We start from the raw sequence: 17,439 nt of genomic DNA on the forward strand, positions 1-17,439 counted from the left end.
TCCACCTTGTATTGGTGTAGAGAGCGCACCGTTAGGGCTTGTGCCACCTCAGATCTCAGGATTCGGACGTTCCAACAGGCAAAGAAGTAGTTCTGTCTTCTTTGAAGCATTCCGCCTTGCAAATTTAACACTTGTTCCACCGGGTGAACAAGCACGTCGGCTCCCGCGTACACCGTAGTAGGGTCCGCAGTTGTATAATTGTGCATATTTCTCATGAAGTTTCTTGGCGGTAGTAACCACAGGCGGACGCCAGTCGCAAGTGTACACTGTGGGTGTGTGCCCAGGAACAGATATCCTTGCCGCTTATTGTCAGCAGACGCAGAGGGATAGTCCAACCATGGAGCCGCCGATTATCGACAGTCGTTCCATGGGTTTGAAGACAGGTTGCTGCAAGTTCCTTGCAGACGCAGACTATCACCAGGCGCTGCCGGTTGCTGGCAGACGCAGCTGGATTTACACGAACAGTTATAACGCTGAACACTCGCTTGCATTCCTGCTCATTCGGTGTTAACCGGTCTCGCGACGTGGACGCATGGGCGTGAATTTGTCTTTCAGAGGTTATAAGTGACACACGCCTTATGGAACCATTTTATAGAGCAGTGGGGGCTCATACCCATATGCCCAGCTCCGGCATAACAGACCATTTGAGACCAGTATGATAGTGTAACCCCTTTCGTATGAATATGTGTCTACTACCTAGTGCATGTTCGACTTGCCAGGATCAGAGACAGCTCTGAAGGGGTTAATGTGCCAAGTGTTCAATGACCTTTTGAGTCAGATCAGCAAAGAAAGATATTGCATGGTGATATTTTAAAGACCCATTTATAATCCACTTGTAGTCATAAAAACAGAGTCCACCCTGGCTTGTTATCTTTTAATAACAACGGTGTACTGTGTAACTATCAAATCTTGATAGAACCAGGTAAGATAATCCATATCATGACATAACCAATTTATATTAACGTGCTCGTCAGTTAAGACATAGAGTGAAACCCACCTATTTGTCCGCATCTTAAGAGAAAAAGAAGTGGAGATAAAAAGAAATGCGTCATATTTTATCAGTCAAGGGGGAATAACTCTCTAACATGTTTATTCCCTCTTTTATTTTTCATTCGTTTATTTTTTGTTTGTGTGATAACCACGTGCTGCCATTCAACAATCATCGATTCAATGTTGTTTTTGTAGTTTTTATCTCCTTGTTATCATCCGTCACATAAGCAGCTGTTGAGACATGTGCACATAAGTATATAAAACAAAACTGAATAAACTACGGTCATCAGTTGTTATGAACATGGAAAAATATGTAAATGTTTATGATTTATTCCCTTTGTTTGATTTGCTGACATAAAGTTGTCAAAGTAACAGTGTTGCAAAGTAACAACTTTGCACATTAACAAGTTTTGACTATAACTGATTACTGAAAGCGTAATGTACGGATTAACTAAGGAATGAACAAGCAGAATATTATATAGATTATAATATTTTCATATAAGTTTTTGTTATGACGTATTATATGGAAGGGAATATACGCCAGTAAGTAAAAGAACAAATGAGAAAATTTTAAAAATGATATTTGGAAGAGGATAGAATCGAACCCAGTAAGCAAGAGTTAAAAAGATAGTAGAGCTTGAAGTTCTAGTAATGTAGCGATTGTTCTTAGAAATTATTAAAAATAATATTTATGTACAATAAAAAGATGGACAATACAAGTTGGAAATAAATATTAACTAATAGGTCATGAATGAAACAATTCAATTAAGGAATGTCTTTGTTTGCCAAAGGTGTGTGGAATTATGTAAAATCCACGTGAATGAATTTCACATGAGAAGGCACGCTTTGACGTTATAAAGAAAGGTAATTCCTAAGATATTGAAAGAGGATTCGAGTTAATCAGACAGGATGGGGAGAGTCAGTTAGACAGATAGCTGAAGCTCTCTTAGAGACGAAGAAGGGAAAATAAAATCATGTCATCGAAAACGCTTGAATTTCTTGATTCATTTATCAACCAGCTGGTATGAATTACGATCGTCATATATTTGTAAGTCTTTGTCATCTTTCAACTATGAAACGTGATTTTTGTCTATCTTCTTGTAAAGGAACTTTGTGCAACATCCCTTCTAAAGTATTATGTGTCCCATCAATAATATCCCAGTTTCGTTATGTCATTTCCGATATAATTTAAAATGTTGCGTTTATATAAATGTCATTTCCAGTATAATTAAACATAATTGCAAATATTGCGCTCATAGAAAGGCCATTTCCAATATAATTGAAAGTGTTCAGTTTATATAAATATCATTTTTATATAATTGAAAATGTTGAGTTTATATAAATGTCATTTCGATTATAATTGAAAATGTTGAGTTGATATAAATGTTATTTTTATATAATTGAAAATGTTAAGTTTATATAAATATCATTTTTTATATAATTGAAAATGTTCAGTTTATATAAATATCATTTTTATATAATTGAAAATGTTGAGTTTATATAAATGCCATTTCGATTATAATTGAAAATGTTGAGTTGATATAAATGTTATTTTTATATAATTGAAAATGTTAAGTTTATATAAATGTCATTTTGATTATAATTAAAAATGTTGAGTTGATATGTCATTTCAAATATAATTGAAAATGTTGAGTTTATATAAATATTATTTCCGATATAATTAAAAATGTTAAGTTTATATCAATGTCATTTCTGATATAATTGAGAATGTTGATTTTATATAAATGTCATTTTCAATATAATTGAAAATGTTAAGTTTATATAAATGTGATTTCCGATATAATTAAAAATGTTTAGTTTATATAAAAGTGATATCCGATATAATTAAAAATGTTTAGTTTATATAAATGTCATTTCTGATATAATTGTAAATGTTGAGTTTATATAAATGTCATTTCTGATATAAGTGAAAACGTTGAGTTTATATGAATGTGATTTCTGTTATAATTGATGAAATGGAACCGTGTTTTATTGCATAAGTCTGGTTGGATTTAACATCTATTTAATAGACATCGGTTTTAGAACCTGCTGTAAAAATATGTTTTAGTCTTGTTAGCAAGAACATCACTTGATTCTTTATAAGTTTTTGGCTTGATTTATTGCATATTTTTGTATAATTTTATTGTTTTTTCTTTACAGTTAAGAGTTACTTGATTTATTGCATATTTTTTATGTATAATTTTATTGCTTTTGTTTTACAGTTAAGAGTTACAGTGGACAATAAACTCATATAATGACCATGAAAGACTATTTAATTCTTCTGAACTGAGAGTATCACTGATTTCCCATTAAAGAACAAAGATGAATCAATTTGCAGAAATAAAAGAGAAACTGGAGAACATATGTTGCTGAACACACATTGGAGAAAAATCACTTGTCCTAAAATGTTTTCATTTTAATTTACAAATACGTGGTGAGAGGTTGAAGACGAATGTTATTCTTGAAAAAATGTTAGCTAAAGATTTTCAGTAAGAAGTTATCTTTTTGAAATGTTTGCAATGCCCCCTTTTCTATAAACATAAAATATTGGAGGAGCAATTTGAAATCATAACAGACTAGAAAAAACATAGGTTTTTGAAGTGTGTGGTAAAGCATGTCAACCAGTTCAAGTTCAAAGACTAACACACTGCCACATTACACGTGAAATGTGTGGTATGGCATCTACAAATTATTCTAAAACAAAACAGCACCTGCAAACTCTGACAAAAGGGAAAGTTGTGTGTAAAATGGGTGGCAAAGCATTTGCAAACAATTGCGATGTACCATCAGACATGCGAACTCACACTGGAGAGAAACCTTTTCCTTGTGAAGTGTGTGGTAAAGTATTTGCACATAAATATCATGTAAAAAAACACATGCGAACACACACTGGAGACAAACCTTTTTTGTGTAAAATGTGCGGTAAAGCATTTGCACGTCAACATAATGTAACAGTACACATGCGAACACACACTGGAGAGAAACCTTTTTCTTGTAAGGTGTGTGGTAAAGCATTTGCATGTAAAAATAATGTAACAGTACATATGCGGACACACACTGGAGAGAAGCCTTTTTCTTGTGAAGTGTGTGGTAAAGCATTTGCACACCAAAATTATATAACAAGACATATGCGAATACACACTGGAGACAAACCATTTTCTTATACAAATCAGACATGTACAACGGTACACATGCAAACACACACTGAAGATAAACCTTTATCTTGTAAGTTGTGTGGTAAAGTATTTGCATGTCTAAATAATGTAGCAGTACACATGCGAACACACACTGGAGAGAAACCTTTTTCTTGTGAAGTGTGTGGTAAAGCATTTGCACATCAAAATTATATGACGAGACACATGCGAACACACACTGGAGAGAAACCTTTTTCTTGTGAGGTGTGTGGTAAAGCATTTGCACAGCAATGTAATGTGACAGTACACATGCGAACACACACTGGAGAGAAACCTTTTTCTTGTAAAGTTTGTGGTAAAGCATTTGCAAATCAGACATGTGCAACGGTACACATGCGAGTACACACTAGAGAGAAACCTTTTTCTTGTGAAGTATGTGGTAAAGCATTTGCACGTAAAAATCATGTAAGGAAACACATGCAAACACACACTGAAGAGAAACGTTTATCTTGTGAAGTGTGTGGTAAAGCATTTGCCCGTCAAAAGCATGCAACAGAACACATGCGAAGACATACTGAAGAAAAACCCTTTTCTTGTAAAGTGTGTGGTAAAGCATTTGCATGTCAAAATAATGTAACAGTACACATGCGAACACACACTGGCGATAAACCTTTTTCTTGTAAAGTGTGTGGTAAAGCATTTGCACATAAAAATTATATAACGAGACACATGCGAACACACACAGGAGAGAAACCTTTTACTTGTGAGGTGTGTGGTAAAGCATTTGAACAGCAAAATAATGTGACAGTACACATGCGAACACACACTGGAGAGAAACCTTTTACTTGTGAGGTTTGTGGTAAATCATTTGCACAGCAAAATACTGTGACAGTACACATGCGAACACACACTGGAGAGAAACCGCGAGTGCCTACAGGGAAGAACTTTAATGCCTATTGGGAAAGATCTTGAATGCCTACTAGACAATGTCCTCGAGTGTCTAAGGTCTTTCTGCATAGGGGTTTGTCAGAACAGTCTGGTATTAGGATACTTTTTCCATAGAAGTAAACCCTAACCAAATATTCAAAATCACAGTATTCGCTGCCCAAATAAGATCTCCTCACTATGGCTAACCCATATTAGCTTTTACGAGGAATGGTTCATCTTCTAAAAGTTATGTTACCTCAAGTAACAGCATGAAACTGGATACTCCACCAGACTAGATAAATTGTTGTCCTGGAATTCAGTAAGACCAAGAGACCAAAATAAAAGATATAATATAATATATGAAAATTGTTAATTGGGGAGAGGAAAATTATGTTCTCAACTTCTTTATTAACACAGTGTTTGAGAAATAAAGATCTTAAGTGGAACATTCGAATATCTATGTATCTCATAAAGACTTCAAGTGTTAGCCCCAGGTTGTGGGCCCCTTTATTTCTGAGAACTTCAACTGAAGTAAAATAAAACAAAAGAGAGAAACCATTTTTCTTGTAAAGTGTGTGGTAAAGCATTTGCACATCAAAATTATATAACGAGACACATGCGAACACACACTGAAGAGAAATCTTTTTCATGTAAAGTGTGTGGTAAAGCATTGCAAATCAGACATGTGCAACGCTAGACATGCGAGCACACACTGGAGAGAAACATTTTATTGTGAAATTTGTGGTAAAGCATTTGCACGTCTACATCATGTAATGAGACACACGCAAACACACTTGGGAGAAATATTTTTCTCATGAAGTTTGTTGCAAAGCATTTGCACATTATAATCAAGCAACGGTACACATGAAAACACTCACTGGATTGAGCAGAACGGGAAAATATAACAAAATATCAGGAACTAAAATATGATCTAAAAACGACATGGTCTCTGAAAGAAATAAACATTATACCAGTTGTGATAGGAGCAACTGGCCTAATAAAAAAGAACCTTCAAAAATATATAGAAGCAATCCCTGGAAAACCAAGCTGTAAGGAAATACAAATAGCAGCCATAAAGGGAACAGTGTCTATCCTTAAAAGAATCCTCGGATATAAATTTAAACTATAATAGAATCAAGTGATAGCGCCCGGAAGGAGCCCCTTGATCTCTTCAAACTAACAAAAGTAAAATAAAAAAAGAGTGAAACTTTATTCTTGTGAGGCTTGTGGTAAAGTATTTGCATATCAAACGAATGTAAGGTCACACATGCAGACAAACACTGGCAGCCGAACATCTGGGAACATGAACCACCACCGATAACATCTATTCTATGACAAAGACATACAGGCGGGCAGATACATAAAAGACAAAGCCATAAAACTCGATATTGTTATACGAAAGAACTGGTCTCATTATCGATGTCCCAATTCCCAAAAGATTCTGGCCTTAATAGAGCCGAACGGGAATAGATAACAAAATATTAGGATCTTAAATATGATCTAAAAACCACATGGTCTCTGAAAGAAATAAACATTATACCGGTTGTGATAGGAGCAACTGGTTTAATAAAAAAGAACCTTCATAAATACTTAGAAGCAATCCCTGGAAGACCAAGCTGTAACAAAATACAAATAGCAGCCATAAAGGGAGCAGCATCTATTCTTAGAAGAGCCCTCGGATATAAATTTAAATCATAACAGATTCAAGTGTTAGCTCCAGTGGGGAGCCCTCTTGATATCTTAAAACTCACTGAAGTTAAATAAAAAATAGAGAGGAAGAGAATTTTAATGCTTACTGGAGAACGAGCTGCTTGATCTTTCCAAAACTAAAATAAAAATGAAAGAATTTTAATGCTTAAGGAGAAACCTTTATGCCTACTAGACACTTCCTTCGAGTGTGTAAGGTCTCTGTTCAAGGGGTTTTTCAGAACAACCTGGTATAAGGATACTTTTCCGTAGAAGTAAACCTTAACCTAATATTTAAATTACATATTAGCTTTTAGGAGTAATGACACACCTTCTCCAAGTTATGTTACTTCAAGTAACAACACGAAGCTGACTATTCCACCAGACAAGATAAATCCTTGTTCTGAGATCCAGTAAGACCAAGAGACCAAAACGAAAGATATATTGTAACACATAAAAATGGTTAATTCGGGAGAGGAAAACTATGTTCTGAATTTCATTACTAAGTTTTTGAGAGAAGGAAATTTAATGGAACATTCGAATATCTAAGTATCTCATATCGAGTTCAAGTGTTAGCCCCAGATAGTAAGGTGCATAGATCACAAGAAAGGAATACTACAACATATGTAAATGTTCAACTGGGGAGAGAGAAAATTATATTCCAAACTTTTAATGAATTTGTAATATGTGGCAAAGTATTTGTCGAATAATCCAATGCTAAACTACATATGAAGACACGAAAATTGTTATGAAGTGTGTGATAAAACAATAACATTTAAATATCTATTGATATAAATAATATGAAAACACATTGAAAAACACAGTCTGCATAGAACTTGAATGACTATTTGACAATGTACTAACAAAACTTGTAATATATGTGACAAAACCTTTGTAGTCAAATCCAATGCTTAACTACACATGAAAACACACTCTAACAAGAGTTGTTCTTCATATGAAGTGTGTGGTAAAACAATTACATTTAAATATATATTGATAAAAAATATGAAAACATTGCAGAACACACTCTTCATAAAACTTGAATGACAACTTTACACTGTCCTCAAGAGTCTAAGTTTTTTTAGATCTCTTCCATCTTTCCTAAGGCTAAATTACTAGAAAGGCCTATTAGAATTACGTTCGTATTCTTCTGATATATGTGGCAAAGCATTTGCAGTCAAATCCAATACTACACATGAAGACATTCGAATCATAATTAAAAATATGAGAACAGCTAACCCTAACACTAACATGCTGGCAGTAGGCAATCTTTTAAACGACTTACATACTTAGTATGTCGGAAAATAGAGAAAATAGCAACCTGAGTTGAAGTCATGTTCCGTCTTGGACGTAAGGAGTTACAATTTGGTACTTTTATGCGACATGAGCAAGATCTTGATTTACGTTACATTTAAACTTGGTATGTCAGTAAAGTTTGAGAAGCAGTTGCAGGAAGGAAATTCCTAAGTCTAGCTGTCTGAGAGAGGAAACTTATTGTAGAAAACTTTTAGCATTAAGGGACTTCTATAGTGAATGGGGTTTACTTTAGTTGCTAAGAGGGTTTGTTAGGGGTATGTACGTTTAGGTGGCATAAGTACAAAGAATTCATCAGTGCATAAATTTGTAAAACATGCACAGGGTGAAACGGCGACGAAACAGGTTGGAGCTTATTTGACTTTGATATGTTAAATAAAGAGAGACTAACAGTAAATGCACCAACCCAGATGTGGTAACAATGTTCCATGCTTGTACGACTTTTGGCTTTGTAAAGGGACAGGATACTCTCAGGTAATCTTCTAGCACAATAGAGAGAACCCATATTCTTTGACGGCAGTCTTTGCAATGTCCTGCATGTATTTGTTCCAGTTTTTATTTCCTGTGAATGATAAGCCGAAAATTTTGAAGAAAGAACTCTAAGATAGGATGTAATTAGTCATGGATATTGGTGGTTGTAAGTCTTCTTGTCATTGTTAAAGGAAATCAGCTTAATCTTAGTAGTATTAAATGTTACGCTCCATTTATGGACTCACTCCACTACAGTTTAGATGTAGTTTTCTAAGGATTCTTCCATTATCTAAGATTTGTGCATATCCGTTTTTTTCTTTGTGCCTTTAATAGATCGTGGTTACTATTGGTAAATATTCCCATATTGGACACAATTCTATTAGGGAAGTCGTTAATGAATATAAGGAATAATAGTGACAGAATGACCGACCCCTTAGGCAGTCCCACTTTAATATTATACTGTTTGGATATACGTCTATTGAGAACAACCTTGATGGTCGTCTTGTCTAAGAAGGATCTAATTATATTTAATATCCGTCCAGTTATACCATGTGATTTATGTTTTATTAGAACATTTTATGCCAGACTTTGTCAAAGGCATTGGATTTATCAACAGCTAAAACCCTGGGTCGCCCACCTTATCATTTAACTACATGGAAGACGACATATACTAAAAGACTTATAAAACGAGAGTAAATGCGTTATTTTCGAAAAACCAGAAATAAATGTATTTCATTTCAACTGAAAAAGTCGACTTTTTTGTTTTCGTGTGATTGTCTCAGACACAACGTGTGGTTCTGAGTTTTAAAATCTAACAACACCATTTAAGAAAACTAACGATTATGTTACATATGTGCTGTGATTTTATGTGTTTTCTGGTTATTTCAACATGCTTTCTCTTGACTGGTTATTTCACTCTTACAATGATTTCTAGCAGCTATAAATTATTGTCTATTGATGTATGACTAGCGCTTTGACAACAGCATATTCTTTTCATTGTTTTGACTCTTGAGTATATATCTATTAATATCTTATGTTTTATATAGCCAGATGTGGTTTTCAGTTGAGTGTGTCTTAATGTGTCGGATATACACCAGAGAGTCTAAAGAATGGGAAAAATATTCTATTGCCACAACCCTACTTATGGCGTACGAATCAACAGAATGCGTGCGATTATTATGGAATGGCAGCTGCACAATTTATGATGAATCATTGGGGAAAGCGTTTCTTGCTATAATTTCATGTGGGCATATGTGCTTCGATGGCCACTTTGCATCATTTGAGTTCTCATTCGCATACTATTTAGCACGAAAAACATATTAGTCCATTGAGCATCTGATGTGTTATATGAGAGCTTCTCAGCCATTCATTTTTTAGTACACTATCGTTTTGATAAATGACTTCTAACCTTTGGATTGGGAATTTAGGACGATGTCTACTGATACTATTAAGTGATCCATGTTATCAAGTGGAGGATGGGCATTAGTCACACAATCCTCGGGTACTGTGGTAAGGAATAGGTCTATAATTGAACTTGGTAGTGTTCCCGATCGGGCAAGAGGGTGTGAAACATGACTGTGTAAGGGAATGATCTATAGAGACGCTATAAGTACAGGGTCAATCTGTGTAACTTAAGGAACTAAGCCAATTTTTATGATGATCATTAAAATTATCAAACGGCACTTTGGCATTAATATCTCTGCAATCAGCGACATGATCGATTAGGTACAGTAATGACTTGAAAGAGAATGATAAATAAAATATACTCCAACATTGACCATTCAATTCAAAACGTTGCTCTCTCCCATATTAATTTTTAATCATACAAAGTAATGATGCTAGAAAATAGACATCTATTTTTCAATTCATCTATTATACTAGCAGGCTGACCGGCATAGCCCGGTCGTATAATACTTATAAATATGATGTTTAGTTTATGCAGATTTAGCATTAATTATTATTAAAGCCAATCATGTACTGATTGTTATATTGTACCCAATATAGTAAAACATGTAAAAAAACTGAGACATTTACATGCGAGTATTGTTTTTCTAAACATTTCATTTCTTGTAAGTAAAAACATATTCGAGCAAAGATCGAAACTAAAACCTAAAGAGAATGAGTCAAGAACGACAACCATTAGGCCAGCTTGGCACGTATGTGAAAATTGTTTTCAAATCTATTCTTTACATACGGAAGCTGTCATGATTCTGTGAAGATTCGCGCATGCATAATCGTAAAACAGCTGAACAAACAAAAAATTCGATTACTTCGATTCCCAACTTTTTACTTTTTAGCCCGTAAGAGCTCTTGTTTCTGAATGAATACCGCTTAAAACTTTTCCGCGTCTGATTACTCTATATACTAATTTTCGAAGTATTCAGATAAAAAAGTACATAGGTTGAGAGTTGTAGATAAAAGCCTGTAGATAAAAAATTATTGAGTATATAGGTTTACTTTTAAAGATATTGGTTTATTGTTTTCTAGAAATTTATGAAAATACGCTTCACATAAAGTTTTATATTTTACACCTCAAATCATCATTTTGGGTTTTCTGGTCTGCACTGAAGACTTAATCGATTGCCACTTGTCTTTGTTTCTTGTATATGTTGATGGATCGTATTTTTGTTGACTTTATAAAAAAAATTTTAATCTTAATTTTTATTTTGCTAGCAGTTTCGCCCCGCTTTGCTCGGGCCCCATATACTGTTCATAACTTTATGTGCATATGTATATATTAAAAAGTGTGCATATATAGGATGGAATACTGTTGCCACATCTGGGCAGGAGCTGCTAGAAAGGACTTGGCCTGCCTTGATAGAGTTCAAAATAAACTTCGTAGCCTCGTAGGAAATGACCTTTTCTCTTCCTTGCAACCTCTATCTCACAGAAGAGATGTTACGTGTTTGTCTCTGATGTATCGTTATTTTCATGGAAAGTGTTCGACTGAGCTTCAATCTATGCCCCCCCCTCGCCAAACTTTCACAAGAAACACTCGTCTAGCTGTAAACACTATCAATAATTTCCCCACTCTTTATCTGCGCCTAAACCTAAACGTAGATTCCATGAACAAAGCTTCTTTCTTAGAACTGCACGCCTGTGGAATTGTCTTCCGTTTTCCTGCTTTCCGGCTGACTACAATATGGTTTTGTTCAAGTCTAAAGTAAGTAAGTTCTTGATGAGCCGTTCCATATAAGTTATCAAATTTACCAAATTTTCATTACTAATGATTGCTATATTGTCCAATTTCTACTGTACCCTCTTTAACCCTTATCCTTGAATGGCCTCTTGGCCTTGATAATGTGGTGATGCCTTTGTAAAAAAAAATGTACAGTAATGCCTTTCTATATGATAAACTTCCTTAACTACTATAGAGAAAAGTTAGTCGAGTCTGCAGAGATTAAAAAAATCAACATTTATTGTTTTGGGCTAAAATAAAATTAAAATGTTTGACCCATGTCCAGGTAACCTACATATAAAATTTCAAGTGTTTAGGCCCAAAATTGGCGGAGGAGTTTAGTAGAGTATGCAAAGGTCAACTATTTTAACCTTGACCTCTTAGCAGCAGAACGGTTGCCCAAAAACTGATTTGCGGAGTAGTTTGGCAGAGTTTTCAAAGGTCAAATCGTTGAACTTTTACCCCTTTACAGTTCAATTTCTGGCCGAAAACCGATCGAAAACATGTTTCCAAATCTCAATACCCCTTATGTCAAATTTCGAGTCTGTAGACCTGAAAATGATACATTTATTGTCTCTAGAAATGTACACATACAGACATACACACACATTTTCATTTGTATACATATATAGATTATTCTATATTATTTTTTAAATATATTCCTTCCTCACATTTTTTCTAAATATTTGTATATTTCTTCTTTATTTTTTGCTTCAATTGAAAATCTATAATATATACGTATTTTATATTTTTAATGTTTATGCCAGTTTTTATTCATATATAACTGTGCTCTTATATTATGATGAAAAGAATTAAGCTTTGTAATACTATGGTTCAAATAATTTCATTTTCTTTAATAACACACATTGAAACGGTATTTATATACATGCATATTTACTGAACCATTAATTTTTATGCCTTTTTATTTGTATTTATTTGTTAGTTTTCTCTGTAAATGCGCAAAAAGAACAACTAAAGAATAAACTAAATTCAGTTGAACTCTCTATATAATTTACATATGAATCCCAACAAGGCAACTCCCTGCCCTTTCTAGATGTATTTATCATAAGATGAGAATATGATCTAATGTTCAAAATACACAGAAAAGCTACACATAAGAACAATTACTTACATTACTACTCGCACCACAATGATAGATAAAAAACTGGTATGTTCATTGGCTTTTTCTTACTTGCCTTAAGAATATGTAGTCTCTAATACCTTCATGATGAATTCAACATATCACAAACTACTTTTCCCTCCTATTACTCTGAGTGATTTGCACTTGTACTGACTTCCTTTCACCATCTATGTATCTGAAGATTTCTCGTATCTTCCAATCTATCTGCATTTTTAATGTATTGTGTTGAGATTTACCATTTGACTCGAAGCTGTTATTTGCAGCCTGCACAACATCGCAGATATGCATCTGTTTTTTTTTTGTTTTTTTTTTTACAGGGGCACCCAGTACTTTTCCTTGTAAGTAACTTGCTTGTGAAAAAAGTTATGGACAAAAAAAAGAAAGAAAAATTTCATCTTCTGGCTTATCATATCCGAAAACCTCTCAAAATACCCATTTACATAATTTTTTCTTGTCCCCTCTCTAAAATTCTAAATTATTTTTAGGCCAACCATTCGTTTAAATTATCGTTTCATTTTTTAACGTGTTTTTCATTTGAATTTTTATCTACTTACTTATGGCATGAATTCATGATGACAAAATTTACAATACATTTATACATGTAGATTAATTTTTTTCAACAAGTTTTGTCCAAACATGCCGACAATTTTCTCCAAAAAATACATCAAATTAACTTTTCACATGCATTAACAATTTATAACAATTGAAGATATGTTCTAGACATCAAAAGTTCAAAATTAATTTTTATTTTTTCATGAATAACAACAACAACAACAACAACAATAAAAGTTCGGTTAAACACTGAAACACAAAATTTTTACATCATCACGTGACATCCATATAAAAATCACCATTTTTACATAATCACGTAACATCCATATAAAATCAACATTTTTACATCATAACGAGACATCCATATAGAATTAACATTTTTTACATAATCACGTGACATCCATATAAAATCAACATTTTTACATCATCACGTGACATCCATATAAAATCAACATTTTTTACATAATCACGTGACATCCATATAAAATCAACATTTTTACATCATCACGTGACATCCATATAAAATCAACATTTTTTACATAATCACGTGACATCCATATAAACTCAACATTTTTACATCATCATGTGACATCCATATAAACACAACATTTTTACGTCATCACGTGACATCCATATAAACTCAACATTCAATATTGTCCCTTTTTTCAGAAACAAAAACACCTGAAAAGCTGAAAAGTTCACTATACTCAGAAAAATGCGTTTCATCTTTTAAAACTTATTTTTTGACAATAAAATAATTTCATTCTCAACAAAAACAAACACGCTAGTAAAAGCGCATTTCAGTTTGATACTTGTTACAAATTTTGATTGACAAATGAACTTCAACAATTCCGACACTGACACAAATTTTCAAACAATAAAATGAATGACACTGATATTTCTTTATTCTGTCTGTATATAAAAAATGCATTCTTTTTCACATTATTAGAGAATGACCACTAAGTGACTTCCGTTGGTAGGAAAATAATCTCTCATGAGGAGTGGCATTAGTTGCAGTACACAGTAGAGATCTGATTGAATGTAATACTTTGTAAAGTACAGTCTCCCACTGTGACTCTTTGAGGTTACTAGAAGCCAATGTCATGGATATAGTTTTCCATATAACGCCATTGTATCGCTCACATTGTCCATTTCCTCGAGGGTTGTAAGGAGTAGTCCGGCTAGTTGCTATGCCTAAACTTGTGAGATACTCCCGTAGGTTTTTGAATACAAATGAAGTTCCTCGAACAGAGTGGATGTATGAGGGTGTCCCAAACATTGTAAAAATTCGGAATAAACATTCGATTACTACATTAGTATTTATATTTGCACAAGCAAAAGCAAATGGAACACGTGAGTACTCGTCCACTACTACTAGTAAGTACAGGTTCTTCGATGGAGATGGAAGCGGTCCTTTGAAATCTATGTTGAGTCTTTTCATTGGCTGAGTAGCTTTGATAAGAGGGGTTGAGTTTTGAGAGTGGAACTTTGGTTTCCATCGTGCACATATGGGGAATTCGGCACACACTATCTTGATTTCTTATATTGAATAAGGAAGATTTCGAACTTTCACAAAATGTGCCATCCGTGTGATTCTGGGGTGGTAGAGAGATACGTGGATATCTGATAGCTTAGCGTTGTTGTTGATGGCTCCACAATAAGCTCGTGAGAATGCGTCAGCAAAAATGTTATTTCTTCCTGGCCGATACATTATATATCATTCGTAGCATCCTATTTCCATTCTCCACCTTTGAATTTTACTGTTTTTAATTTTCCGGGTCTTTTTGAATTGAACATGTAGTTCACTGCTTCTTGGTCAGTTACTGTTATGAAACGCCTGGCAGATAGGTAGTGTGACCACTTTTTGATTGCTTCTACTATAGCATATGGTTCTTTTTCGATGGAAGCATGTATGCGTTCAGTGTGAGTAAATGACCTTAAACATGACATTTTTTTTTACAAATGACGGACCTCGCTGGACAAGATTTCCGATCGTGTCTGGAATATCCGGAAAAATAGCGAGTAGATTTAGTTTTTATAAAAGCAGAAATATCACAAAATTCATCTTCAGGTTTATTATGATAGTTTTGTTTGTCGTTAACAGTAGCCACGGTGTCATGAGGACGAGTGTACGAGCGCAGGATTTGGAATTTTTCTGTGCTGAATAAAGAGCTCTAGCTTGGTCGACGGCCGTATTTAAATCAAGTGTTCTATTCTCAAGCAATCTCTGCCGGATAGAGTTTGAACGTAAACCAGTGATGAAGGCGTCTCTGTTTTCAATAGCATTAACTGCCTGAGAGTCACAATCTTTAGCTAACAACAGTAGCGATTCTACGTATTCATCGATGTTTTCATATTTTTGTCTTCGAGTTGACAACGTATGTCTAGCGAAAATGATGTTAGTGGGTTTTATATATAAATCACTGAGACTTCAATGCAGAGGCATACGTCGTATGTTCTGCGATGTATTCATATACGTCGGGAGAAACATGATTTATCAAAATGTCTAATCTGTCAATATCAGTTGTGTTCTCGGTGCTTGTTCTTCGTATGAGAGACGATGTAGTCCGAAGCCAATGTTTAAATGTTTTGTTTGCACCGGTTGAGCTAGTAGAGATATCCAGACGATTAGGAGTTAAAAATTTGTCCATATTTCTTTTTAGTTAATTAAATTGTTGTGAAGTGAGAATGTTGGAATTTTTTCTGTTTTTACACCAACAATTGTATACCCCCCCCCTGTGTATATACTTATATTTTTTATGCTGGTTCATGATTTATATTTATATATATTGTTTTATTGGATTGGGTTTCGTGTCCTTTTTTTTTTTGTACGAAACTACTACGATTTTGAATAAAACCCTGCTAGCTCCGTTGTGCTGAGGTCCAAGAAGCCTTCCTTTTTCGAATTCGCCAGCTAGGCAGGAGGACGTGCATCCCATCAGCTGAACGTGAATCCTAAAGTCTTTCCCTCGAAGGAGAAGAACTGTACAACACATTAGACGCGACGAGGCGGTTCTCCTTTCAACTTCTATTGGGCACTGCTACGGAGAGAGTGTTTTCTGGGAAAGAAACTCATATTCAAAGAAGTGATACAAGCTTCAGACCCTTTCCACAGACTTGGAGCAAGCAGCGAGCCTTTAATTTAACGAACTTAAAAGTTGCTTGAACTTTAAACGTTATTTTTGTGAGTACGTTCTTTTATTTAAGGTTTTATTTTGGAAGTACTTTTACATTTTAATATTTCCTGTGGTAGTCGGGTTAACAAACGACCCTTCCGTTAAAACATTGTTTTATATAGAAGAACCAGCATTTTTTGTTTTGTTACTGTAATATTGCGAGCGTGTTTTGTCTTCGTTATTTTGGCGTTTCTTGTTAATGCCGGCAAAGGGAAACAATTTGCAACTATTTTCTGTAAATAAAACCTATTTTTCATTTCTAACAAGACCTGTGTTAACTTCTTGACCCCCATTTCTTTCTTAATTTTATCCTCTTATTTTTTTTTTTACTGGCTTTGTTCGCGCGTCGAATTTATCTGGAAGCAAGATAAATTTCGACAAGAACAAAAGACACGTTTACCTTGAATAAAGGTTTTAATGAACGAATAAAAAATACTAAAGAGTACACAGCAAGGGGAGACAACACAGTAAACATAAAATACGAGAGTTTTAATACTACGACATTCAATATTGTTTTAAAACAAAACTGAAAAGCTGAAAAGTTCACTATACTCAGAAAAATGCCTTTCATTAAAAAAAATAGCTTTTGATAATAAATAATTTTATTCTCAACAATAACAAACACGCTAGTAAAAGTGCATTTCCGTTTGATACTTGTTACAAATTTTGATTGACAAATGAACTTAAACAATTCCCGACGCGGACACAAATTTTCAAACAATAAAATGAATGACACCGATTTTTATTTACTCTTTATATAAAAATGCATTCGTTTTCACATTATCTGTGTATGTGTATTTAAAAAACAATTCAATTTACAAACCGAATATCGGTCTATTTCAAGGATTTCTACGCTAAATGTACTCATGA

General features: G+C 34.1%; 1 protein-coding gene across 1 annotated transcript; it reads left to right on the forward strand.

Annotated features, from left to right (window-relative positions):
• The first annotated feature begins 3,218 nt into the window (after positions 1-3,218).
• Positions 3,219-9,575, forward strand: LOC145269749 (uncharacterized). The gene has a single exon (XM_080125479.1). The coding sequence runs from the start codon at positions 3,657-3,659 to the stop codon at positions 5,094-5,096; it is 1,440 nt and encodes a 479-aa protein (XP_079981605.1). The 5' UTR covers positions 3,219-3,656; the 3' UTR covers positions 5,097-9,575.
• The last annotated feature ends 7,864 nt before the right edge of the window (positions 9,576-17,439 follow it).

The sequence above is a fragment of the Euprymna scolopes genome, chromosome 45, assembly GCF_053919585.1.
Source record: "Euprymna scolopes isolate OS-2025 chromosome 45, ASM5391958v1, whole genome shotgun sequence".
Taxonomy (NCBI): Eukaryota; Metazoa; Mollusca; class Cephalopoda; order Sepiida; family Sepiolidae; genus Euprymna; species Euprymna scolopes.

What these genes read in the sequence shown, in the direction of transcription:
- LOC145269749 (XM_080125479.1), top strand. Translation starts at nt 3,657, where the DNA reads ATGTGTGGTATGGCATCTACAAATTATTCTAAAACAAAACAGCACCTG.